This window comes from Castor canadensis, chromosome 4, assembly GCF_047511655.1.
Source record: "Castor canadensis chromosome 4, mCasCan1.hap1v2, whole genome shotgun sequence".
Taxonomy (NCBI): domain Eukaryota; kingdom Metazoa; phylum Chordata; class Mammalia; order Rodentia; family Castoridae; genus Castor; species Castor canadensis.
In genome coordinates this window covers 157,557,127-157,583,457 of record NC_133389.1, presented here as the reverse complement: position 1 = coordinate 157,583,457, position 26,331 = coordinate 157,557,127, and the positions used below count along the sequence as shown (strand labels likewise).

Sequence of the window (26,331 nt, the reverse complement as noted above, 5' to 3'; positions counted from 1 at the left end):
CCTCAGCCTCTTGAGTGCTGACACTATAGGCATGCACCACAACCCTGTGATCTATAGTCACCAAGCTGATTATTTCATTTAATGGGTTTTAAAAAAAAAAAAAGATCAATGAGATAAACAGTCTTCGTCCTCAAAACTAGCAATAGTTTTGGACTATACCAGAAGAATTTTACGTTCATCCTCTGTGGTCTCTGTCCTAACATATGTTCGATTAGCCTGGGGACTGACAGATGTCTCATATGAAGATACCATTGGAGAACCAGATCGATCCAATGACAGGTTAGTAATGCTGGCTGATCTGGAATAAAAGCAAAAACAAAAAGTAATAACACAGTTGTAAATTCTTCACCAGTAAACAGAGTTATAATGAAAATTTACATTCAAATAAATTCTTAGTTACTGTTAAAGGTACTTTTTAAAGTAATGGTGGTTATGTACAATGTTAGCATTGGGAAAAACTGATAAAAGGATACTTAGAAATTCTCCATATTATTTGCAACTTCTATGTGAGTCTAAAATTATTTTGAAATGAGTTTAACAGGAACTAGTAATGGAAAGATTACAAAAAAACTATAGAATATATATATTGGTAATATTCCAAGTGAAGTGGATATAACTGTTGCTAAAAACACTAGAAATTCTTTTTTTAATTGAGAAAGATAAAGAATGGCAACTGTATATAGAAATAATCTTGCATAGAAGGGTTAAAAAAACTATGTCAAATCTAGCCTACTTCCTGTTTTGGTAAATACTCAAGGAACTAAGAATCATTTTTATAGCTAAACATCTTATAATCAGTCTGACAATAGAAAACACTAATTTTGAACTCCAACTAAGTGAAATGTTATGCTCTAAGAAAGAATTCATTTTTCCTCATTAATAGACCTATATTTAAAATATTATCCTAAAATATTATTATATTTTTATTTTATCAGTAAAAATTTATTAGTGGGAATGCGTTTCTTCTCATTATGTAAGTACTTACATATATCCTTAATTTTGCCCCTTAGCAAAGTTAACAAATGGCTTATAAGTGAAATAGCAACATCATCAAGCAAACTTTTATTTAAAAAAAAAATTAGCTAGAAATTTACCTCTACATAGAAATAAATGAAACTCAATTTTGGCAATATAAAGAATAAAAGGCAGAAGCATCTAGATACTACATAACTCATTCATTAGGACAAAATATATGTTCTCTCATTCAATTCTCATAGCATTCTATGGAATACGCATTACTAATTCCATTTTGTGGATAAATTAGGAATCAGAGATTAAGCAATTTGAGTGAAGTAACTGAGTTAATACATGTAAGGGCTGCCACTGAAAACTAGGTGTCAATTGAAAAATCATTCTCTCTAGTATAAAGATAAAATATTTTTAAATAACTTAAGAAATTATTCATGGGTTAAACAGTCATTATCAATGATTAATAGATATGGCACCCCAACCCAGGGCTAAATCCTCAGGACATGGGTGACACATATTATCACTCCAGGATCCCTGTGTCTCTTGTCATCCAAACCTCCATCAGTATCTAAGCTCAGTGAATTAAAAAAAAAAAAAAATCAGTTAAATTGGAATCTTCATAAATATCAAACATTAAATTTTTAACATAAACATAAAAAACAGTTAATGAGAAACCACTGATATCAAACAGTCTCTAAGCAATATTTTTAAAATAATCATTTCTTAGCATATACTCTTGTAGTGAAAGATTGCCATTATGTCATATCCAATTAATTTAATCCCTTTTCCAATGGGTGCATTAAGTCATGTATTCTGCTTCTCTAACATTCAGACACTCCCGCATATATTCTAATACATAGCAATACAAATAAAGTAGTTAATTTTGCTGTCAAATCTTCTAGTATATATGCTTTGGCAAGGATGCTGATTAAAATTATATTTAAACAGAGCATACATTGAGGAAATTATATCTCTTCCTCATCTTAACAGATCAGAGTATAACTCCACTCTCCTTGAAAACCTTTCTTCACTTGGCTGCTAATACAAACACCCTTCTGGTTTTCCTCTCACCTCACTGGCCTCTCCATCTGTTACCTTTTCTGGTTCCTTTTCACTTCCCAATCTCAGTCCGTGGTCCTATTGCCTATCTTCTCACACTCTTCTCTTGATCATCTCCATCTGTGTTCCTAGCTTTAAATACTATTCAACATTATGACTACACCCTAAATTCCATATATCCAACATCTCTCTTGAATATCTAGAAGGTATCTCAAATTCAACATGTCTAAAACATCCTGTCCTCCTCATCTCAATAAAAGGTAATTTCATCCTTCCAACTGCTCACAGGCCAAAAACCTGAGTTATCTTTGATGTCTCTTTCTGTTGTAGCCTATGTTTAATTAATTAGTAAGTCCTGCTATCTGTATTATCAAAATATATGTAAGTTCTGACCATTTCTCATCTGCACCACCACCAGCACGCCTTCCCTACACTGATCTAACTCAATTCTCTTACCTAGATTACTGTACCAACTTTCTACTCTTATGTCACACAATCTACTCAACAGAGCAGCCAGAATGCTCCTTTCAAAACAAACTTCAGGGGGTTAGTGATATAGCTTAGTGATACAGAGTTTGCCTAGCATGTGCAAGACCCTGACTGCAATCACCAGCATCTCAAGGGAAAAACAAACATTAATTCAGATCATGCCATCCTTCCAACTCAAAACTCTCCAATAAGGGAAAGCTTTTTTTTTTTTTTTTTTTGAAGTGAGACTTTGGTTTGAACAACTTCACCCTTGCAAAGCAGGCATCCTACCATCTAAGCCACACCTTCAGGTCATTTTGCTCTGATTATTTTGCAGATGGGATCTTGAGAACTATTTGCCTGGGCTGGCCTCGAACCATGATCGTCCTGATCTCAAGTAACTAGGATTGCAGCCATGAGCCACTGGCGCCCAGCTAAGGGAAGGCTTTTATAGAGTAGGATGTTAACTAACAAGTGTAGAGGGAATGATGTAATTACAAAAATCACCATTTTTTAACCATCATAGTAATATTTGATTTGAGCAAGAATCATAAATAGATGTTAAAACTACTGAATGAAAGACTGATAAGGAGGATATTTGTGCAGTTTCAAAGTAGCTCCCTCACATATCACTTATAAATTAAAAGAGGAAAAAAGTATCTTTACAATGGAAAAACCTAGAACATAACCTTAGATAAGAGATAAAGTCAACATCATCAATGGGATAAACTTATATACATCCTTTCTAACATGACAGGTAGATACTGTATAGTATCCTGCCAAAAAAAAAAAAAATTTAAAATGCATAGCCTAAATCTAGTCACAAGGAAGCATTTGACAAAACCAAACTGATGGACATTCTACTAAATATTTGGCCTATTTCTTCACAAATACCAATCACAAAAAATAAAGAAAATGAATTGTTACAGAATGAAAAAGACCAAAAGTCACAACAATTAAATGTAATGCATGATCCTGGACTAGACCACAGACTAGGGGAAAATTAGGACAAGGGACATTATAAGAACAGTGGCAAAAATAGAATACATACAATTATATTAGATGATAGAAACATCGCCATTACAATTTCCTGGATTCATACAATGGCGATACAAGGGAACCTGATTATTCTGAGGAAACATCCTTAAATAATAAAGTAAAAAATAGCACTTCCTGTTTCTAGCCTGGCAGGTGAGGATCTCAGAAGTCTTTATTCTGTCCTAACAACAATAAAAGTCAGAAATCTTCTTAAATCTGTCAGAGAAATGACATCATGGCACAAACTGCCACCCCCACCCCCAATTACAGAGACAGACAAGTGAACACAGCCAAGCACAATTTACTCCACCTGAAACTCATAAGAAGAAACATCTCTGGGAAACAGCATTAGGGTAGGAAAACCTAAGCTGTAACTGATAATTCTTAGAGATCAAAAAGCTAGATGAATCAAGTCATAGGTGCAGGGAGCACATGCTTGTGAGTTTTATTTCCAAGAACTCTACCCAGGCCTTCACAGTGAAGGTCAAAGACAAATCTCCTCTAGCTTCCACAGAAGGAAGACAAAAAATAGAAACAGTTTTGAAATATGCCAGAGAGTTCTGTTGTGTTTTTTTGGTGGCACGAGGGTTTGAACTCAGGGCCTCATGCTTGCTAGGCAGATGCTCTTCTATTGAGCCACTCTGCCTACCCTGTTTTGTGATTTTTTTTTTTTTTCCAAATAGGGTCTCAGGAACTATTTGCCTGGGACTGGCTTTGAACCACAATCCTCTTCATCTCTGCCTCTCAGTAGCTAGGATTACAGGTATGAGCCACTGTGCCCAGCAGTTCTGTTGTTCTTAACAAGACCTGCCTTGTGTAGAAACTACGTTATCAGAACAAAACTTGGTAAATATCAGAACCTAACCCACCCAGGGAAGGGAACTATCCAACTCTAGCTCCATCTAGCCTTCCATGTAGGGGAAGAAAAACACCCAACTCCAATTTCCTCTAGCCTTCCTATCCCATCTGGAAAAGTGGGGAGGAGTGAAAAGTACTTATGAAGTTCACAATCCTAGGGCACAAGCTCTCCAAAAGACTATAATCATAGGACTACAAAATACTTTCCTTTTCCCCACTTCTTATCACTACATGACTAAAAGCCTAAACCAGTTTTGATTTTTTTTTCTCAGTGCAGAGGCCTTGTGTATGTTACGTAACTGTTCTCCCACTGAGCTACTCCCCTAATCCTTCATTATGTCTACCTATAACAAAAAAAAAAAAAAAATCACAAGGCATTGTAAAAGGCAAAAACAGTTTGGAAACATTAAACAAACACAAGAAACAGAATCAGACATGGCACAAATGTTGGAATGATCTGTGAAGAAATTTTAAAAATGATGATTACTATGCTACAGGTATTAATGGAAAAACTAAACAACATGCAAAACAGATGAGGCAAAAATTGTAGCCTTTATTAGAGATGAATGGATACAGCACAGAGAATAGTAAGGACAAACTCAAACCCACTAACAAAATCCATCTGAATATAATAGACATCCATAAACTGCTTCATCTAACAAAACATAATACACATTCTTCCCAAGTTCACAAATGTAGACCACATGCTGGACTCTGTTGCTACAACAAAATAGCTGAAGCTGGGTCTTTATAAAGAAAAGAGGTTAGTTTAGCTCATAGCCTGGAGATTCAAAAGCATGGTGCCAGGATCTGTTCAGCTCTGGTCCGGGCCTTCTTGGCTACATGGCAACATGGCAGATGGCACCATGGTGAGAGCACACATGAGCAGGAGAGATCACATGAAAAAGCAGGACTTTCATAAATGCCACAATGTACCAACTCAGCACAACAGTTTTTAAAAAAAAAAAGAAAAGAAAAGGCAGGAAGCCAAAAACGAATATTCAAGGACCAGGCTCATGCTTTATATAATAACTTATCAGACAGAAACTAACCAGGTTCCCCAAGAGCTACATCAATTCCTTTAAAGCACTGCCAATGACCTACCCATCTTCTATAAGACCCCACTTCTTAAAGGATCCACCATCTCCCAATACCACATACTGGAAACCAAGTTTCTAGTACATGAACATTTAAAGAACACACTCGAATCATATCCAAACCACAGCATGAACCATAAAACATGCCTTAGCAAATTTAAGAGAATAGAAATCATATACCTACTCTCAGACCACAATGGACTGAACTGCAAATCAATAACAGAAAAACAGCTAGAAAAACCCAAAACAAGAGAAAAAAAGATACATTTCTAAAAAACACATACAAAGAAGAAAGCTCAAGAAGAATTAAAATATCTTTTGAAGTAAATGAAAAGTGGTAGGACACAACCAAAATAATGCTTAGAGAGAAATTTATAGCACTGAATATACACATCATAAAACATAGCCAGACATGGTAGTTCACGCCTGTAATCCCAGGTGCCCTGGGAGACAGAAATAGGGAGGATCGCAGTTTGAGACCAACCCAGGTAAAAAGTTAGTGAGACCCCCATCTCAACAAACAAGCCAGCCATGGTGATTCATACCTTGCAATCCCAATTAGGCAGGAAACATAGGTAGGAGGATCATGGTCCAAGGCCAGCATAAGCAAAACGTACAAGACCCTATCTAAAAATGAACTAAAGCAAAAAAGGACTGGAGCATGGCTCAAGTGTAGAATGCCCTGAGCACAAACTCCTATACTGCCAAAAAATAAACAAAGAAAAGAAAAAGAAAAAAAATCATCTAAGCTTCTACTTTAAGGAATCAGAAAATAAAAAAAACATGTTAAATTCAAGTCAATGATATTGAGAACAAGAAATGAATACATAAAATCAGAAAACCAAAACTAGTTCTTTGAAAAGATCAACAAAGTCCATAAGCTTCTAGCTAGGACAGGAAAAAAAGAGAGACAGAAAACACAAAGTACTATTATCACAAATCAAAATCACAATCTGTGAAAACTAACAGAACAAAAAACAAAAATTTACAAATAGGCCTATATCTATAAAAGAAATTCAGTCAATAATTAATAATATTCCCAAACAGAAAGCACTAGGTCCAGACAGGTTCATTAGTAAATACTAACAAATATTTAAGAAAGAAATTTCAAAATTTTTTTGCAGTTCTAACGATTGAACCCAGGGCTTGGCACATGCAAGGCAAGCAGTTTACCATGAGCTATATCCCCAACCCTTGGTTTTTTGAGAGAGGGTCACATGTAGCCCAATCTGATTTGGAACTCACTATGTAGCCTAGGCTGGCCTCAAACTCATGATCCTCCTGACTCTACCTCCCAAGTGCTGGGATAAAGACATACACCACCATGCCCAGCTATACCGATTCCTTATACTGTCCTCCCAAAGATGGAATCAATACTTCCTAACTCATTTTATGAAACCAGCATTACCCTAATATGAAAATGAGACAAAGATACATCAATAAAACTATAAACTAGTATCTCTCATATGCACAGACATGAAGTCTTTAACAAAATAGCAAATCCAATCCAACAACATATAAAAAGAATTATTGTAAGCCCACCTTATTCATAGATTTGTTATATGTGGTTTTAACCAAGCACAGTCAAAAAATATAAATTTTTAAGAAATTTAAAAAGCAAAAATTTTTAATTACTGTATACATATTACATAGCTCAGTTGGAAGCACTCAGTCAGTTTGGCATTATTGTCATTGTGTTTAAATCATTGTGTGATCTTTATTAAGATATGCCTCCCTAAAAGCAAATGGTATCAAAAAAAAAAAGCAAAGTAAAAGCTAATGTGCTTAATTTAAGTGATAAAGTGAAAATTGTAGATTTGTTGAAAAGCAGCATGTCTCTAGTGGAAATTGGGTGGTAATGGGAGGAAAAATAAATCAAGCACTCTCAGGACAGTACTGAATTCTATGCATCCTGAGCATTCATGGGTTTTCCTCAATGGCAAATACCAAGCATCTACTACACCATGACCAAGAGGGGTTTAATCTCAAGTATGAGAGGATGATTAAACATTTACAAATCAATTCATGTAATCAATCACACCAACAGGTTGAAGAAGAAAAAAATTATATGATCATTTCAACAGATACAGAAGCACTTGATGGAAAACTCTGAGTGAAGGAGGAATAGAGAGGACTTCCCCAACTTGTTAAGAATATTTACAAAAATACATACTAACATACTTGTGAGAAACTTGCAGCTTTCTCATTATGATTTAAAAATAAAAAAAGCAAAGATGTCCCCTCTTACCATTTCTTTTCAACATTACATTGAAAGTTTTAGCTACATGAAAAGCAAATAAAAGTTTAATGACAGGAAGGAAGAAATAAAACTGTTTGCTAATGACATGATTGTCTATATATAAAACTCAAAGAACAAAAAAATACCTCCTGGAAATAAGTGGTTATAACAAAGTTGACTGATACAAGATTAAGATACAAAAGTCAATCACCTTATAATATAGAAGAAATGAACAAGTGGAATGTGAAATCAAAAACATCATATTTACATTCATACCACCCAAAATTAAATACTTTAGCATATGTTTAACAAAATTTGTACAAGATCTAAATGAGGAAAATTACAAAACTCTAATGAAAGAAATATAAGAATTAATGGAGAGATATTCCATATTCATGAATAAGAGACTCAACTTTATCAAGACATTAGTTCTTCCAAACTTGACCTACAAATTCAGTGCAATCTCAGTCAAAATCCTAGCATGTTACTTTGCAGATATTGAAAAAACGATTCTAAAGATTCTCAGGAGAGTCAAGGATCCAAAATAATGAACGTACAGCATCACAGTACTAAAGGAGAAAGCATGTTGAAGGACTAACACTACTCACTTCAAGACTTACTATAATGCTACAGTTATCAAGACAGAATAGTACTGATAAAGAATAAACAAACAAGTAAATAAAACAGAACATAGTCTAGGAAAAGACACATATAAGTATAGCTAACTGATTTTTGACAAAGGAGCAAAGGCAATACAATGACACAAAGATCATAAATGACCAATAAATGATGCTGGAAGAACTGGACACTCACATACAAAAAAATAAACCTAGACAAAGACTTCACACTCTTCACAAAAATTAACTCAAAATGGATCACAGACCTAGATATAAAATGCAAAAGTGTAAAACTTCTAGAAGATAATGTAGGAAAAAACCTGGATGGCACTAGATATGGTATAACAATTTAGACTGACACCAAAGGTACATGAAACAAATAATTGATAATCTGAACTTAATTAAAATTAAGTATTTCTGCACTGCAAAAGACAATGGCAAGAGAATAAAAAAGACAAACTACACACTGAGAATGAATATTTGCAAAGGACATTCTGATAATGAACTGTTATTCAAAATACACAAAGAACTCTTGAAACTCAACAATAAGAAAATGAACAATGTGATTACAAAGTGGGCAAAAACCATTCATAGATAGCTCACTAAAGAAGATGTATGCATGGCAAGCAAACACATGAAAAGATATTCAACTTCGCATGTCATTAGGAAAGGGCAAATTAAAACAACAATGAGATACTGCTACACACTTATTATACTGACCAAAGTCCAAAACAGGGGCACACCAGTCAATGCTGGCAATGATGTGGATGGAGCAAGAGGAACTCTTACTCATGGCTGGTAGGAATGCAACTGACAAAGCTACTTGGGAAGCCAGTTTGGCAATGCATACAAAATTAAACAAGCTGTTCCCATATGATTCACCTACTATGCTTTTTGGTATTTTACCCAAAAACTGAAAAGTATATCCACAAAGAAAATTACAGAAAAATGTTCACAAAAAGTCTTGTAATTGCTAAAGTACTTGGAAGTAACCAAGATACACTACAGTAGGTGAAAACATATAGCACATCTAGAAAACAGAATATTATTCAGCACTAAAAATAAATAAGTTATCAAGCCATAAAAAGACATAGAGGAAACTTAAATGGATACTACTAAGTTAAAGAAGCTAATCTATGCACATACTATATGATTTCAAATACATGGTGTTTTCGAAAAGGGAAAACTAAGGTGCCTAAAAAGGTCAGTGATTTCCAGGGGCAGGGTAAGGATGGGCTAAAAGGAAAATATGGCATTTTTCCAGGGGGAGAGTGAAGCTATTTTGTATGACACTACAATGAGAGATACATTTATTATGCATTTGTCCAAATCCATACAATGTACAACACCAAGAGTGGACCTTATTGTAAGCCACAGACTTAGAATAATGGCATGCCACTATAGGTTCATCAACTGCAATGAGTGCACCAATTTGGTCCTGGATATTCACAGTAGTGAAGGTTGTACATGTGTGAGGACAAGGGATAATTATGCTCAGTTTTGCTATAAGAAATAAATTGTATCAATTTTTTTAAATGATGTATACAACTGACTCTCAAATGATTTAGAAAATGTATAGTATATAAAAAGTGACAAAATAAGCAAAATGCAAATCTTAGTGAAGAATATATGAAAATATGTATTTTTTTCCTATAACTTGTTTACAACTTCGAAATTTTTTCAAAATTAAAATTAAAGAAAAAATACTCTGGTAGCTTCCTATCTCACTCAGAGTAAATGACAAGGTCCTGACAATTGTAGGACTGCTGTACTCCAGACACACAGGACTTGTTGGTATTCCTTATTAGGTTTGTTCCCTCTCAGGAATTTGCCATTCTTGTTTTCTTGGTGCACTCTTCACAAAACGACCACATGACTCATTCTCTAACATCCTTCAGGTCTTCCTAGTAAACTAGTAGACACAGGATGGTATGGTTTCCAATATCTGAAGCCAGTAGAGAATATTGGAAAGAGCCACTCAGAGAATGAAAGTGAAGACTAACAAAAAGAAAATGATAGCTTAATTTAGCTTTTAGGACTAAGAAATTATATGACAAGCAATCTCACCTTTTTTATGCTTTCATTATCATGAAAACAAATAAAACCAGACACAGCAGTTTACCTGTTTCGAGCAGGAGATTTCCCAGCATCCTCTTGAACAGATACAAGTCTTGTTGAAAGAGCAGTATTTGAAGAGTCTGGATGAATCAAACTATAAAGAAAATAGGGAAATACTGAGATCATTGGAGGCAGCAAAAGACAAACCTAATTTCAATGAGGTGTTTTAAAAGCAAATTAAATCTTTTCCCTGCAAAGTGACATTATGGATCATTTTTGTTCTTCCTTTAATTGAGGTAGAAACTACATGGTTTTTATATTAAGTATATCAAATTCCCAAAACAAATGATAAAGCTTTTAAGTATATGAAATACCAAATAATAAACCTGGTTGGATGGTAAGTAACTTATAGAATTCCTTCCTATATCACACATACAAGATAGAAGGGATTTGCAGAAGAAATTCCAGCCCACTGGAATAGTACTATGCAGTCAGACAAACCTAGGTCCAAGTACAGACTCAACCCCTTACTAGCTGTGTAACCTCAGTATTATTACTTAATCTTTCTGAACTCCAGCATCCACATCTGTCAAATGGGGAAAATAGTACCTACCAAAGAGATATGAGGACTAAAAGAGAATGAACAGTAAATAAACAGCTCTCTTGCATCTCTCATGACACCTCTCATACCTGGCTTGTTTTACTAAATGTCTTGCCAATTCTTAGCTCATGCAACTGGACTACACAAAAGTAAAAGGCATAACTAGCTAAAGTAAGCAAAATCTGAAGAATTTATACGTTGCATTGTTTTATGAAACATATGATCAATTTTTTTAATTTATAAAGGTATAAAGAATCATGATGCTACAAATATTAATACTAATGAAGTAATTAAAGAAAAAAGAACACTAGCACTGATTTTGAAGTATCTGTGTTCCTGTACCCAATCCCATTCTTTCCCTACTCTTAGTGAAACCACTACTGTAAATTGTATGTTTTTCATTATCTTACTGTATCATAAGTTTTGTAGCATTTATATCCCTGAACATTTGCATTCACTTTTTGTTTCTGTATACTACATAAATGGAATCTTAGTGGCTAGGTGCTTTATGTGACTTTCTTTTCTTCAATATTATGTCCCTGAGATTTATACATGCTGAATGTACTTGTAATTAATTCATTTTTTATTCCTGTTTAAATACATAATATACAAATTCCTCACTCCTTTAGGAGGTAACTGAGAAAATAACTCATCAGAAAAATGTTAAAACTCTAAGCTGTTTGACATGCCAGATTTGGTATTATGCTTAAGAAAATTATTTAGCTAAGGAAAACAATCATAATCTAATGAACTAGGATTCTAATTCAAACAATTCTAGGTAACTTCCATGAAAGAGTTAGCAGCATCCTTCACTACCAACCAGTACAGCATATTTAGACATATAATAAGAAAGACAAAATGTTCCTTCAGAAAGAAAAAAATCCAATTGCATTTAGAAATATGAACCCAATTCTTATGAGTACACTCCTCCTCAATGAAAGCTACATTAGGAATTATTAATCTCACTGACTTCTGTTGCCTATTGAACAAATATTATCAAGACCACACACATGCCATGTACCTGTTCTTGGTGCCCAAGACAGAGCAGTAAACAAGAAAGGTATAAACTTTCTCCTTTCATGGAGCTTACATTCTAATTAGTTAACATCATCACTATCCATAATCATTTGTTATCCTTCTGGAGGTGAGCAGAGAAGAAAGGAGAAAATAGTGAATTTGCAGAAAACAATCCAAACAAAATAAATGTTAACCAAACCACGGGTTTATACTAGAGTATAAGTGTTTCTCAAATTTAAATAAATTTAAATAAAGATATATTGAAGTGTCAGTACCTTTGCCAAGCTAAATCATCCTCTAAGAATATGTTGCGGCTGGCTTTTCTACTCCCAACAGGTGTTCGGGGCTCATTAGGATCAAGTACAGACACAGAGCAAGCCGAATCTGAAAGGGCATTCAAGTCTTCCCCAATGGAATTACTGTCTGTGGAATGAGCATAACTTAAGGCTATTTTTCTACAGTACGTGCAAGCTCGGAGGTCCCCTAGGAGGAAAAATAAATTAAGTAAAAAGGTAGCAGTAATATATTACCTAAAATATTTTAAATCCTTGAGTTAATAGGTAATCTAGTGACAGGGAAATGTCTTCAAGGTCGATTTTTTTTTCCCTTGGGTAGGACTGGGAGAAAATGTCTTCAAGTAAAGACTACCAAAAAAGTCCTAAAAAAGAAGCAAAATACTTTGGTTGGCTGTTATTTATTTTAAGATCTGTAATTATGATAAATTCATCAAGTTCCAAATTACCTCAAATGTTTGTAACAAGATAAGAAAATCTGACCTAGTAATATGAGAAAACTCTGCTTATAAATGTATTTTTTTCAAAATTGTAAAATTTTGAAAAAGGGACCTATCAGGAACAAGAATTTCAATGAGAAAAAATTTTAACAAAGTGGATAAACCAACACAATTTTTCCTAAGCAACAAGAGGAAAATATTATTAAGATCTCCATTATGGCCTCCAGAAAAAAAGTTTCTAAAAGTGGCCTTTAGAAGAGGGCACAATTTTTAAAACAAACTAATATAAATGGTTTTGTGTGTACGTGTACGTGTGTGTGTGTGGTACTGGGGTTTGAACTTAGGGCCTCACACTCACTAGGCAAGTGCCCTACAACTTGAGTCACTCTGCCAACCCTTTTTTTGTGTTGGTTATCTTTGACATAGGGTCTCGTGAACTATTTGCCTAAGCTGGCTTTGAGCCACGATCCTTCTGATCTCTGCCTCCTGAGTAGCTAGGATTACAAGTATGAGCCACCAGCTCCCAGCTATAAAATGGTCTTAAACACAATATGACAAATAGGAATAAAAACTCAAGAAATTTTCATAGTGAAAATAAGAATAAAAATGAAACGTTCAAGCTAAAGCAGTAGAGGGGTTTGAACTCAGTACCTTGCACTTGTTAAGCAGGTACTCTACACATCCCAGCCTCATTCTATATTTTTTGGCCATTATTTTAGAGTGTACTTCTTCTATTTTAAAAATTTTTTTTAAAAAGTTTACTGTAAAATAGTGTGTTATGTAATGCTGGCAGGAGCCTTATACATCTTATTTTTACTGCATCTCTTGATTTATCAAGAGGACATGTTGATATTTGGAAAACTGAGATGGAAGAGCACCTGAACCCATGAGTTCAAGACAAGCCTAGGCAACAGAATGAGACTCCACCTCAAAAAAAAAGGAATGAAGGCACCAAAGCATGGCTCAAGCAGTAAAGTGCCTACCTAACAATCACAAAGTCCTGAGTTCAAACCCTGGAACTGCAAAAAAGAAAAGGAAAAAAAATAAAGATAAAAGAAGCCATGTTAAATGATTAACAGATACCATCTAGGTTTATGTAAGTATACTCTATCATGTTTGCACAAGGACAAAATCCAGGGTGCAGTTATCAGAACTTAGCCCATCATTAAGAGATGCAGGGGGTGTATTTAATTTTACTAATAACATGTTATTTAACAATTCTACTTCAATTATTTTTTAATCATTAATATTACAAATCTGAAGTGAGGGGAGAGGACATGACTTAAATGACAGAGTGCCTGTCTAGAGCAAAAAAAAAAACTGACAAGACATAAAACAAAAGATTTCACTGTTTTTCTACCAACTACAATAAATTGCCTTTTGTTGTTTTATTTTAATGTATTATATAGTAATCCCCAAAGATAAGGCAGGCATGACTACTGTAGACAACAGAGTCAAAGCAGTAATCAGAACAGTCTAACTCAAAGAAACGTCTGACATTAACTAGTTCATCACAGTGAAGTGATATAGATGGGCAGCCAACTAATTTCTTACTTGATTTGTACAAAATGAAGAACTCCAGATCAAGCTAAAAGAGTCTCAAACTTGAATCATAACAAGTCATGACCCCTCAACTGATTGCCAAACTTGAGCCTTATACAGACTCAGAATTCCTAAATGAAGAGAAGACTGGGTCTTCTTGAGGAAGAATTCCACTTTGCTCCCAGAAATTTATTTTAATCTATCTACCAGCCTTTGCCAAAGAGATCTATGATCTTTTACTACGGTGACTATATACTGAGGCAAAGGAAACAGTCAGACTTCTCTGGGATTAGTCTCTAATTCTAAACTGGCACTAATTCCAAGAGATCCAAACATGTGACTCACCAGTCACAGTAGAGACTTGAAGTAAGATAACCAATGGAGTTCTAGCTCAGGTGTACCTTGCAGTAGGTTTAGTGGGTTCCTAAACCCATTCTGTGGTTTTATCACTACTTTGGAATATATAACTGAAATAGACATACCTAACAATAGGCAAAAACTCAACATTGGTTCCCTAACCTGTCCTATGGTACTTCTGCAGTCCACAACTATAAGATAATAAATTTTCATTGTTTTAAGCCACTCATTTGTTGTATTTCATTGTGGTAGCCCTACGAAACTAATATACTACCATATTAACCAGACAGGTTCTATCCTAAGAGTGACAGTGGTTTTAAAAGTATATCAAGCACAAGAATACCCTGATATGAACAAATCAAAGAATTACTGACTAAAGTATGAAAAATGAAGTCAAGATACAGAAAAAGTGAAGGTAAAATGTCTTTTAAGAATTATAATCATAATCTACGTGAAATATGATGGGATTCTGTAGCAGTTTAGGCAAAAAAAAAAACTAAGTAGAAACAAAAGGAAGATCTGCATAATTAACAAAAGTAATATGAGAAAGATGTTAACAGTGTTCTCTTGGGCTAGGGATATAGCTCAGTGGTAGATTGCCTGCCTAGTATTTGATCTCCGGAACTGCAAAAATAAACAAAAATTAAAAACCTGCCAGGAGTGGTGATGCATGCCTGTAATCCCAGCACTCTGGAGACTGAGGCAGGAGGATCATGAGTTTGAGGACAGCCTGAACTACATGGTGAGTTCTAGGTCGTTCTGGGCTGTATAGCAAGACCCTGCCTCAAAAAAGAAAAAGCAGTATTCTCAAATCCACACATCAACACTTACTTTTTTTGTTTCAACAAATAACTTGAATTATCTGTACTACTAAATGTTTTCTGTATTACTAAAATGTTTCATATAGAAGAAATGAGCAAAATACAATTTGCCAAAGCAGTGTCAAATAAGAAAGTTCTTACTCTGTAAGATAGAAACTCTCATAGCAATATAATTTAAAATCTAACCATCTATCTAATAGCTTTTAATGAGCCTTCTTTTTGATAGTACCTATGATATTCTCACTGCACTCTGGATACTTATGTATACCCACATCTACTTTAGTATTCACCTATGAAGTTTTTCAAAACAAAGCTGGTGTCTCCCACTATTGTGTTCCCATTTTCTACACAGAAAACCCAAAATAAAAACTGGCATAATTTTGTTCCTGTATTATAACAATTATATAGTTAAGATCTTTAAAAATTATGCAAAAGTCAAGAAAATGTATTTACCTGTATAGCCCATAAATTTTCCAGGGATTTCTTGATTACAGCAACGACTGCAGAAAATCTGTCCACATAGCCGGCAATGGTGTCTACGCCTAAAGGTTGTAAATTTTTCACTACAATCATAGCACTCTTTACATTGGCTGTCTGGCATCCAGTACTGCTTCAGGTCACTATCCTAAAACAACAAAAACATGTGAAGGCTTTTTCAAAATAGTGATTAAGGGCTGGTGGAATGGCTCAAGTGGCACTGTGCCTGCCTAGCATGCATAAGGTCCTAGGTTCAAACCCCAGTTCCACCAAAAAAAAAAAAAAAAAAAAAAACAATAGTGATTAAGCTACAATGGCAAATGAAATCTTAAAAGGTTTCTTTGGCAGAAAGTAACAAGTTAATTCCAAAATTCAGGTGATATGCAAAAGGTCAAAATGATCAAGACAATCTGGAAGAAGAAAAAATTGAAGGACTTAAATTTAGCAGCCATTGAGACTTATTCTAAACTTACAAAAGGTTTAGACAGAGTATTAGATGCAAGGATAGAAAAAAAAATGGAGCTACAGAGCAGAAATGAGTACCCTGACAAAAGCTCACACATATGTGGACTTATGATGAGATTAATTTTGCAATCAGCAGAGGATGATCTTTTCAAAAACAATGGCACTTGGTCCAACTGGGCATTCATAAGGATAAAAGGAAACCTGATCTCTACTTATTCACACACATAATAAAGCTTCTTGAAGAAACCACAGGAGAATTTCTACTGACTCTAAAAAATAAACACTCAAACAGAACATGAAAAGCACTAACCAAGACTTGGGGATGTGGCTCAAGTGGCAGAGCAACTGCCTAGCAAATAGAAGGCCCTGTGTTCAAACCCCAGTACTGGAAAAAAAAAAAAAGCACTAACCATAAAAGGGGAAGAGTGGTAAATTAGAACACTTATGTGTCTAAGGACTTAACTGTAAAAGTATGGTGTTCATAATTAGAGGAAGTAATGCATAGATTTTCTTTCAAGTGGCATTATGGCATTTTCAGTGGGTATGGCATAATCCCCATAAGGGCTTAATAAGGAATTTCCCAAAGCTCTGGACAGTACCTGGCTTTTGCCCTCCATGATTTCCTTGAGGCGTTTTAATACTGTGCTGAGGCTTCGAAGCTGAACAGCTGTGCGAGGATCATGACCTCCAAAGGTAGGTTCTGCTTTCCTTCTTGTGTCTGAGTCAAATTTTTAAAAAGCCATCTCATTAACAGTTCTTAGTATCTATACAAACATTGCACATATGCGATGTAGTGTCCCCTTTTGTTAGCATATACTTACATTCTCTAAGCCAGTGATATGGATTGAGGGTTAAAACTGGACTTTATAAAGGTAAGAAGTGGTTGAAAGCATTTACTACCAAGTAAAACACCATTTCACAAGCAAGCAAGGGCCATGTAAGACAAGAACCTTCTGAAATAAGTGATGGTTTTGAGGCCTAGGATAAGAGCATCATATACATGGGCAAAATTCATTAATGATTTCTTGTACCCTTTGGTCCCAACCAAATAAATAATATACACCTGCCAGACATTTAGCAGAAGAAAAACCAATTCCAGAGTGTTAACCTAGTTTGGTCTCAAAACTGAAAACAAGTAAGTCATGGGATCAAACAGTTCAGTTCTAGAACACACCATCAGAAAGAACCTTAGTAGTAGCCCAGCTCCCAAAGACTGTGGTAAACTTCAGAACATCCAGGGTGCTAAATTTTGCAATGGTAAAATATGACCAGTGTCCAAACAGATTAAAACTGCCAGTCCTACCCTTCCCAGTCACCTCCTCTACCCTGCAGCTCCAAACTGAAAGGAACCACTTACACTTGAAACAGCGATATGAAACCAAATCTATCAGTAAAAAAAAAGAAAAAACAAGCCAAATTACAGTTTTGTGACCAGAACAGAGAATATCAAAGTTGCTACCTATTATTTCCTTATTTTTGACCAAAATTGTAATTCAAATTTCTACTATTCCTCACTCTAGCAGTTTCAAAACCTAAGGGTTTTAAGCATTCTACTAGCTTCAACACATTAACCTAATAACCTTTGCAGTCCCCCTAACCTATGTAGTTCCCACTTATCTGCAGTTTCACTTTCCAAGATTTCAGTACCCAAAGTTAACCACAGTCTGAAAATATTGCCTTCACTCTTAAAGAGATTATGTTCACATAACTTTTATTATATTATATTGTTATAATTATCATATTTTGGCATTAGCTGTGGATAATCTCTTACTGTACCTACTTTATAAATTCAGCTTTATTCCCGGTATGTACATATGGCAAAAAAAAAAAAAAAATAGTATATAGGGATTGGTACAATCTATGGTTTCAGGCATCTACTGGGCAGTCTTAGAAGGTATCCCCCTGAAGGTGAGCGGTGGAGGGGGTGAATTCAAGTATGACATAGCTGATACATTGTAAGAACTTTTGTAAATGCCACAGTATAATCTCACCCAGTACAACAATAAAGAAAATACCAAAAAACAAAAGAAGGTATCCCCTGCAGATAAGGGAAACTACTGTAAAATGGAAAACATTCCACTTTGATTCTGCCTCAAAATCACTGTTTCCCAGATTTGTGTTAGATGTTTTTTGTTCTAGTTCAGTGGTAAAGAAAGGATCACAAAGAAATGAGAAGTTGGTATCTAAATGAAAATTTATCAAAAATTTCCTAAGACAATTTAATTCTTAAAATAACTATGCCTGTAAACTATACCTATTTTAGAAGACTTTGAAAACTTTTTTCTTTCTATAGTCACATCTAAATTTCAGTGTATGCCTCAAATGTGTTGTTACAATGTATAAATATTAGAATGATCGAATAATTTGATCAAATATTAGAATAATCAAATAATAAGGCAACACTCTGTGATTTACAAATTGAAAAAGGAGACAGATAAAACAATGAGAGTGATAATAGCAGTAGTCCTGTGCATAGTCAGCAATTAATTATGAAACCCTTGCATTTAGTTATTTAGGAATATAAGCATCATCCACTGGAAAAGAATGAGTGGGATCCTTCCTGGAACCATGAGAATCGCTGACCTTGAACGAAGATGAAGAGACCCTGAGAAAAATCTGGTCTAGCTCCTTGCCCTTAGGCAAATAATCTTAGCTGTTTCTCTTTCAAAATGAAGACTAGAAAATTAAATAAGTTTCCTAAAGTCAGAGAGCTGGTAAATTGTAGAATCACAGCATTTTAGGTGGGTGGAGGAGGAACTTGTTTGATCAAACAGTTCCAGGCTTCTGAAGTTCAAATGCCTCCACGGTAAAATCCAAAAATCAAGTGGACTTGACAGAGACAATAAGGAAAAGGGGGACCTGCAGCAAAGGAGACATTCCAAGCTCTGCCTCGAAATATTCAAATTCAAGTTTATCATAACAGCAAAGGCAAAGTTTGGCAGGTTGCCACTCTGCAACCCCTGAAAGATTAGATTCTAGTCCAACTCCTCAATTTAGAAGTGAAGAAATTCCATGCTAATTCAAAGACTCCTGCTCTCTTTGCTTCCCCCCACCCCCTTCCTCTCTGGAGAGAGGAAAGTTTCACATTACTTGAAAAACTAAATTCAGAGTTTAGCAAAAAGAAGGTAGTAGAAGAAATTTTTTCAAACAACGTCTTAATTCAGCATACGATTTAGTCAGAAGAACTCCCTCCACAAAAATAAAGTGTTGACATGGGTCAGGTTTAAGAGCTAAATAGAGTGTATTGCACCTAAAGGTTTATTAAGTGGAGATGACTTGAAATACAAAACAAAGCTCCCGCTTCCTGTGCTCTCCCACCCCTAACTTTCTGATTCTTCCTTCCAAATGGCTGATATAACTCAGGCTGAGGCTCACTTCCCTAGAAAAGATGTAGTGGAGCCAGCTCTGTCCCAGACCTTCAGCAGAAACTCCTCTTCTGCTTGGTTTTTCCTCTTCTTCTAAAAGACCAAGTCTCAATAAGCAATAAAGCATCCTTCTGCCAACCACCATTACTTACATCTATTGTTTACTCAAGGATATCATGAGGAAGATTGGCCAGACCAGACAGGATCTACATCATTTCCCCTATTATGCCACTTCTACTGCCATTCTTCTATCACCTTGAGTTGAGAAAATCACTGAGTTTAACTATTTAACAGAAATAAAACAAAAACCACTTCACTTTCTCTAGCCTCTCAACTTGGACACAACTTCCCAGCCCACACGCATCAGAACATGAAAATGATGAGATGACTATTAGTAAACCAAGATGGAGAACAAGCAGGCAAGAGGAGCTCAGCTTATCCAGCCACACTGACAGTTTACACTCCAACAAGTACAGAGACAAAGAGCAAATGGCAGCTTGTTAATGGAGTTGACAGAGTTCTGCAGCCAGAAGCATGCATATCACATGTCACTAGCATCCAGGAACAGATGCAGAATTCATTCACAAAGTTGAAAACTAACCTGTGTTCTCCTGGGGATGTTGCAAACTGTTCTCTGCTGAAACCCAAGCAAGTAATTAATCAGAACAAAATCAGGTTATCTGTGCCTTGTCTAAATCAAATTTTAATGATATTGTTTAAGAATTTTTTTTAAGTGTCAATAAATTCTTTCACTACCTAGGTAACGGTTTTATTTATTCTGAAGTATACCTAACAACTCCAAATGGCAGGAAAATTAAGTCAATAAATAACCTGAGAAAACACAATGACTGTGGAAAAATCTAAAGGAAATAAGAACACTGTGTTTACCTAATACTGAAGAGCGCCGCTGGAGTTCCTCATTAAGCTGTTTTTTATAAGGTACAGGTGACCTCACAGATTGTGTCCTCGAAGGGAGCTGAGGGCTGGACCAGCTTCCACTTGGAGATTGCTGCTCTCCTTGGCCCCCTTCTCCTCTCTCTACGTAAAGGAAAGCTTGGCATTATTTGAAAAACTCAGACTAAGAGTTCAGAAGAGACAAGGTGATGGATACAATTTTTCAGACAACATACATTATGTAATGTATAATGTATTACATACATGTATAATGTATGTAACACATACATTATGCATGTATGTGTTACATGCATAATTAAAATAAGGGGGTTTTAAAAAAAAAAGAAGAAATTGAAATAATAGGGCAGAATTACATGCCAATGGCAATAATCACCCCTTTTACATGTGTGATCTGTGTATGCTACTTTTCATTTGAAATTTCTTGAACATATTAAAGGAAATAGAACACAAGTGTCACACAAATGCCTGAATTTTTTAAAATCTGTTTATGGGAGATATCCCTTGCATTATTAAAATAGTGGCCAGCATAGTAAGGACTCAATAAGCATTTCCTCAATTCTACTTAAGGAGAGCTCATTTTAATAGTATAAAGCATACTATTTGATATCATGTACACATTAATTTAATACAGGTTATTTTATGACAGCTATATGTAATGTGATATCTTGGGTGGATCCTGGAGCAGAAAAAGGACAGAAGGTAAAAACTAAAATAATCTGAGTAAAATACATATGGTAAAAAAATATATATCAATAATGGTTCATTAATTGTAACAAATGTATAGCACTAATGTAAGAAGCACATGGGAACTCTCTGTATTATCTTCCCAATTTTTCTGAAAATCTAAAACTACTCTAAAAAGTTGCTTTTAGAAATCCCTCTTGAAAATGTACTAACAGTTTTTACAGCACTTTAAGCATGACCATTAATAAAATTTAGTTGGCACTATTAAAATTTCTACTGAGTTAATTAAACTATTAACCCCCTAAGTTCCTTACATCAAAGATAACTTTCTACCAGTGTCAAGTAATAAAGACACATTAGAGGCAAAAGATATGACCATATTTGTTTTAATGCTTCTTCCAAATAAAAAACATATTACTTAAAAAGAGCTTATCTTAATAGTATCTTTTCACTTGGTATGAGGTACATCTTAATCTAATGAGTTTAAGTCACAACAGACTTGCTGACAGCTTCTAATATTTGAAAAGTATAAACCCTTCCTACCAGGCACAGTTCCTTTTAGTTTCATTGCTTTATGTAAAATCTTTTGCCTGTCAACCGTCCAAAAAACAAAGTCCATTCTGTGTACTTAAGAAAGTTGAGGCACATTAATAAAAAATGAAAAAAAATGCTACTTTCTTTTTTAAAAAGGACCTCCTTTTAACATTTAGTTTTCAATTCAGACAAATATTAACAGGATTACAGTGAAAATTTCTAGCTTTTCTTCTTCCACAGAATGACCTAGTGCCCTATAATTAAAGCTATCACCTTGTTAATATTTCACTTTCTTGCAAAGACACAGCATGAAAACTGAATAAAAGAACTGTAGAAAATTAAACTGCAAGTTTTCTGATCTCTAAGAATAAATCTTACCTTTGTTAAATCGAAAAAGATTTACGAAAGAACTATATGCTGATTTAAAAGGTGGTTCATCCTGATCAGGAGTCAGAGGTTTGAAGTGTGTGAGATGAGAAGGACTAGTGGGAGATCTAGGCAAATCATTAGCAGAGTCCAATGTTGGGGAGGTCTTATCATCTGTGGCCATTTCATGAGTCTAAAAAACAAAAGAAACAAAAATGTAAGTTCCTCAGAAGCCAAAGAACAAGCAAATATCTGGAAAATCCTACAGTGTGACAGTTCTTATCTAAGAAAACCAGAGTAAATAAATCAAGTTTACCATGTTCAAATTAATGCTTAAAAACACTGCTATCTAGGTTAAAAGGTAGTTTCAACACCTAAAACTAAGCCAACCTACTTTTAAACATTATTCAAATTACTAAAAAGTTAAAATGAATTAAAATTTTGCAGGTAATGCATAAATGTGAGCAGAAAAAAATATGTTCATATCATTTATCTGTTTAAGATTTTTTTTGGAAAAAAATTATATTCAATAACTTTTTTAAGTTCTGGGGGAAAATGGTCTTTCTCATACAAACACACAAATTCCTCCAAATCATCTTACTTATTTAAATTTTTTTCATTTTAAAAAATAAATTTTTTAGTACTTATTAAAGATAAATATTATACATCTAAGGAAAGGAAATGAAACAGTCACTCTTTACCGACATTCTATATAACCTGGACAATTAGTTCAAGATACTCCTGTGACAAGTATTACAATCAACAAATTGTCTTCCACCACTTTCCTCCTAAACAAATAAACCTATTTTTATTCCCCCTTTAAATTTGTATAAGCATTAAGATAATGATCTTAAAATGTTTTTTCCTAAATAGCCAAAAATATAATTTAGCCAAAGCAGTAAATCTAACCACATCATCAGACAGAACTTATAGAAAAGTGCTAATGTCTATTTTTTACCATTTAGATTCATATTTCAAAGAGAACCATATGCAACTCTAGCTATTAAGATGCTATTGTTTGATCTAATCTATACGTTACAAAGAGGATATTACGCTTTTGTAAAATGCTTTTCTTCAAAATCATATCTACCAGCTCATTTTAGTTTCCCAATAATCCTGAAAGGTGCATAAATTAGAATTTACTAGATTTTATTTTTGGAGCAACTGAGGTATATTGAACCTAAAATAACTTTCTTGGGAAGGGGTAGGGGTCACAGAAACAGTAGCAGAACTGTGACTAGACCCCAAGTCTTTCCACAAAATTCTTTTTTAGATCAAAATTATTTTGTTGCTGTTCACAGACTTCCAATTCTAGCCTATCTGCATTTTCTCAATACTCAAGATCAGATTAATAATTTGATTGATAAGTTAAAGCAGAAATAAAAACAATTACTTGAATAGGATTTTAGGATTTTAGCAACAAATGTTTATTGGAAGGATGTGAAGAGAAAGAGAAAAAGAGGAAGAGGAAGGAAAGGGGGTGAGAAGAAAGAAAGGAGGAAAGAAACAGAAGAAAAGTCTAATATCATCTTCGACAATCTTCTAAAGGTCGTGACAATTCATATTCCAGCATAAAGGGCTGGGAAGTAAGATGGAACTAATCAAGCTCAAAATTTGTTTGGTTTGGTTTGGTTTTGAAGGAGAACTGGAGAGAAAAGATAAGGTCACAGCAATAACTCTCAGGTCTGGGAACACAGCCTATATGCTACTACCACAAAAGTAACATCAGAAGCAGAGTTAGAAATCTGCCCAAAGAATCTTAGAATGACTTTTTTTTTTTCCTGGAAGTACCGGGATTTGAACTCAGGGCCTCACACTTATTAGGCACTACCATCTGAGCAACACACTCAGCCCTTAGAATTACTTCTAAAGGGAATCTAGGCACAAAACTTCATTGGGCTTTGAAGATACAAAGATAAAAATTACCATGAAAATAATCCCCAGTACTGCCCAAAAAATTATCATGAAAACACAGCAACTAATACACTAAAAAAAACAAAAAAACAAAAAACTACATCACAATTCACATTTTTGGCAGCTTAACAGCTGTTTATAATATAAACCAGGACTCTTTTCTGACAAGTAATTAGAAGTATTAACCTACTTAGCCAAAGACTTCTAGCATATCACCATTTCAAGGCTGAGGGGTATCTTAGTAAAACCAATCAGAAGGGTAAGCAGGAATAGCACGCAGGAAAAAAAAATGTAGAAAGTAAGTTTTAGGTGAACATCTAAGTAGCAACCCAGTCATTTCTAGAACAGTTTTTTTTTTTAATACTCCAAGATTGCCTAAATAATGCAGGACAGCTGAATACTAGTAACATTGGCTTACATTAAGATTGATTTTTTTTGTTATATTTTTGACCAATGCACAACGAAAATACTAAAGAAAAACCACAACATAATCCATATTCCCTTTCCCAGAAAGAAAAGGGGAGGCCACTTCTGCTTCTCAGAAGGGACTTAAACCTGAACAATCTTTGTCACAAACCCAATCCCAAGAGAAAGAAACTAAAAAAGGTTTTTGTTTTTTTTTTTTTGTAAGAATAACGACAGACTGAGACTTTTGAAACGGCAGAAAGAGATCCAAATAAATCAGAAATAAGAGAGCAATTTATAGGGTGACTGCCGACACCGTCAATATCCTAATTTTGCAACACAGGATGCACTGGGGAAAAAAATACTTGGATAACTTAACATACTACACATATCAGATGCACAGGAATAACTTGCTTTACACAGCATCTTAGCATTTCTCATATTTCTTGAATTTCTGAATAAATAGCCTATAAATGGGGCAAAAAAAAAAAAACCTCCAAATTCCTAAAAGCATGCACCACATTCCATTCTCATTTTTGCAGGGCACCTTGCAAGCAAAAGGGAAATCAAGTCTCCTCTTTGAAAGACTGAAAATACCGAAAAGGAATCGCACCCTCAAATGACAGGGCACAGCATTTGGGGAGATGTATGCGTATTTGAGACCCCAAGGTTGGAATGGCTTCTGCAGCTCAGAACTTTCTTTTCCAGCCTGGGGACGGATGCGCCTGTGACACCCAGCTCAAAAGCACTCGGAGGGAAGCGCGGCACAAGCCACCTCCCAAGTGGCACAGGGGACTCCACGGGGGCAGGGGAACTTCAAATTGACAAGGAAACCTGTCCAAGTGCCGCTCCCCAACGTCCCCTCTCTCCAAAAAGGAGAGCAGCTAGACCTAGACACCCGGTCTCCGCCCTTCTTGCCCGGTCGCGGCCGCAGCGGCCTCCGGACCCCGGCGGCGGAGCCCCAGCTGTCGCCTCACCTCAGCGTCCCCTCCCGCCCACGCCGGCCTTCCTCCCATTCACCCACCGCCCGGGCGGCCCGCACTCCAGGCCTGCTCCGTACCTGCACTGCCCGCCCTGCCCCGCCAGCCTCCCTTCACCTCAGCCCCTGCGTCGCCGGGCCCAGGTGCAAGGAGCCCTTCCCAAAACGCGGCCCTGGAGACTCCGGCCGCGGACGGTTGCGCCAGGAAGCGGAGCTGCTTACATGGTTGATGCGGACAGCCGCTTCCCCCCAAGGCCCCGCCCACCTGGGACACGCCCACCGTAACTCCTCCCCGCCAATCCACAACCTTTCCCCGGCGCTGGCTCCGCCCTCTGCTCCCCACCCTCGCGACGCTGGAATCAGATGCTCAGGCAGAAGGAGTCCAGCCCAGAGAGTGTCGTCCTCGACAGCTTGGCCCAGTGTTGGCCACCTCAGCCTTCCTAGAGGAAGCTAGGACAACTGTGCGCGTGAGCATCACGCGTGCGGGTCACCGGATGGGTGCTGGGTGCCCTGGGCACCCGACGCGTGCCTGCTGAACCGCGGTTACCGCACGTGTTCGACTACGTGGGCACTCACAATATGTTACCGCGCTCGGCATCCATGTGTGCTTGAGCAAGCAGCTCGGCTCACAGCAGCCTTGCTAGACTCTGCCGAAGAAAACTAGCCATGGGACCCTAGGTAAATTGCTAATTTCTTTAGGTCTCGGGCCTCTGGTGTGTAAAACAGGGTTGATAATAGCAGTATTCGTAGTAC

The 26,331-nt window shown here is 35.9% G+C and overlaps 1 protein-coding gene across 10 annotated transcripts in view; it reads right to left on the bottom strand.

The window, feature by feature from the left end:
• The window catches only part of Pikfyve (phosphoinositide kinase, FYVE-type zinc finger containing), an 83,105-nt gene extending 57,278 nt beyond the window's left edge, over positions 1-25,827 (bottom strand). For 4 of the 10 annotated variants that reach the window (XM_074071589.1, XM_074071596.1, XM_074071597.1 and 1 more), the window contains exons 1-9: positions 25,660-25,797; positions 22,293-22,473; positions 20,670-20,819; positions 20,383-20,418; positions 17,016-17,134; positions 15,928-16,099; positions 12,297-12,504; positions 10,468-10,557; positions 160-298 (exon numbers count right to left, since the gene is read on the bottom strand). In XM_074071589.1, coding sequence (XP_073927690.1) covers positions 160-298; positions 10,468-10,557; positions 12,297-12,504; positions 15,928-16,099; positions 17,016-17,134; positions 20,383-20,418; positions 20,670-20,819; positions 22,293-22,464 — 1,086 coding nt within the window. In that variant the 5' untranslated portion in view covers positions 22,465-22,473; positions 25,660-25,797. Of the gene's footprint in view, positions 1-159; positions 299-10,467; positions 10,558-12,296; positions 12,505-15,927; positions 16,100-17,015; positions 17,135-20,382; positions 20,419-20,669; positions 20,820-22,292; positions 22,474-25,659 lie in introns of all 10 variants that reach the window. The other 6 variants (XM_074071592.1, XM_074071598.1, XM_074071590.1 and 3 more) reach the window with 5 other exon arrangements.
• Between the last annotated feature and the right edge of the window lie 504 nt (positions 25,828-26,331).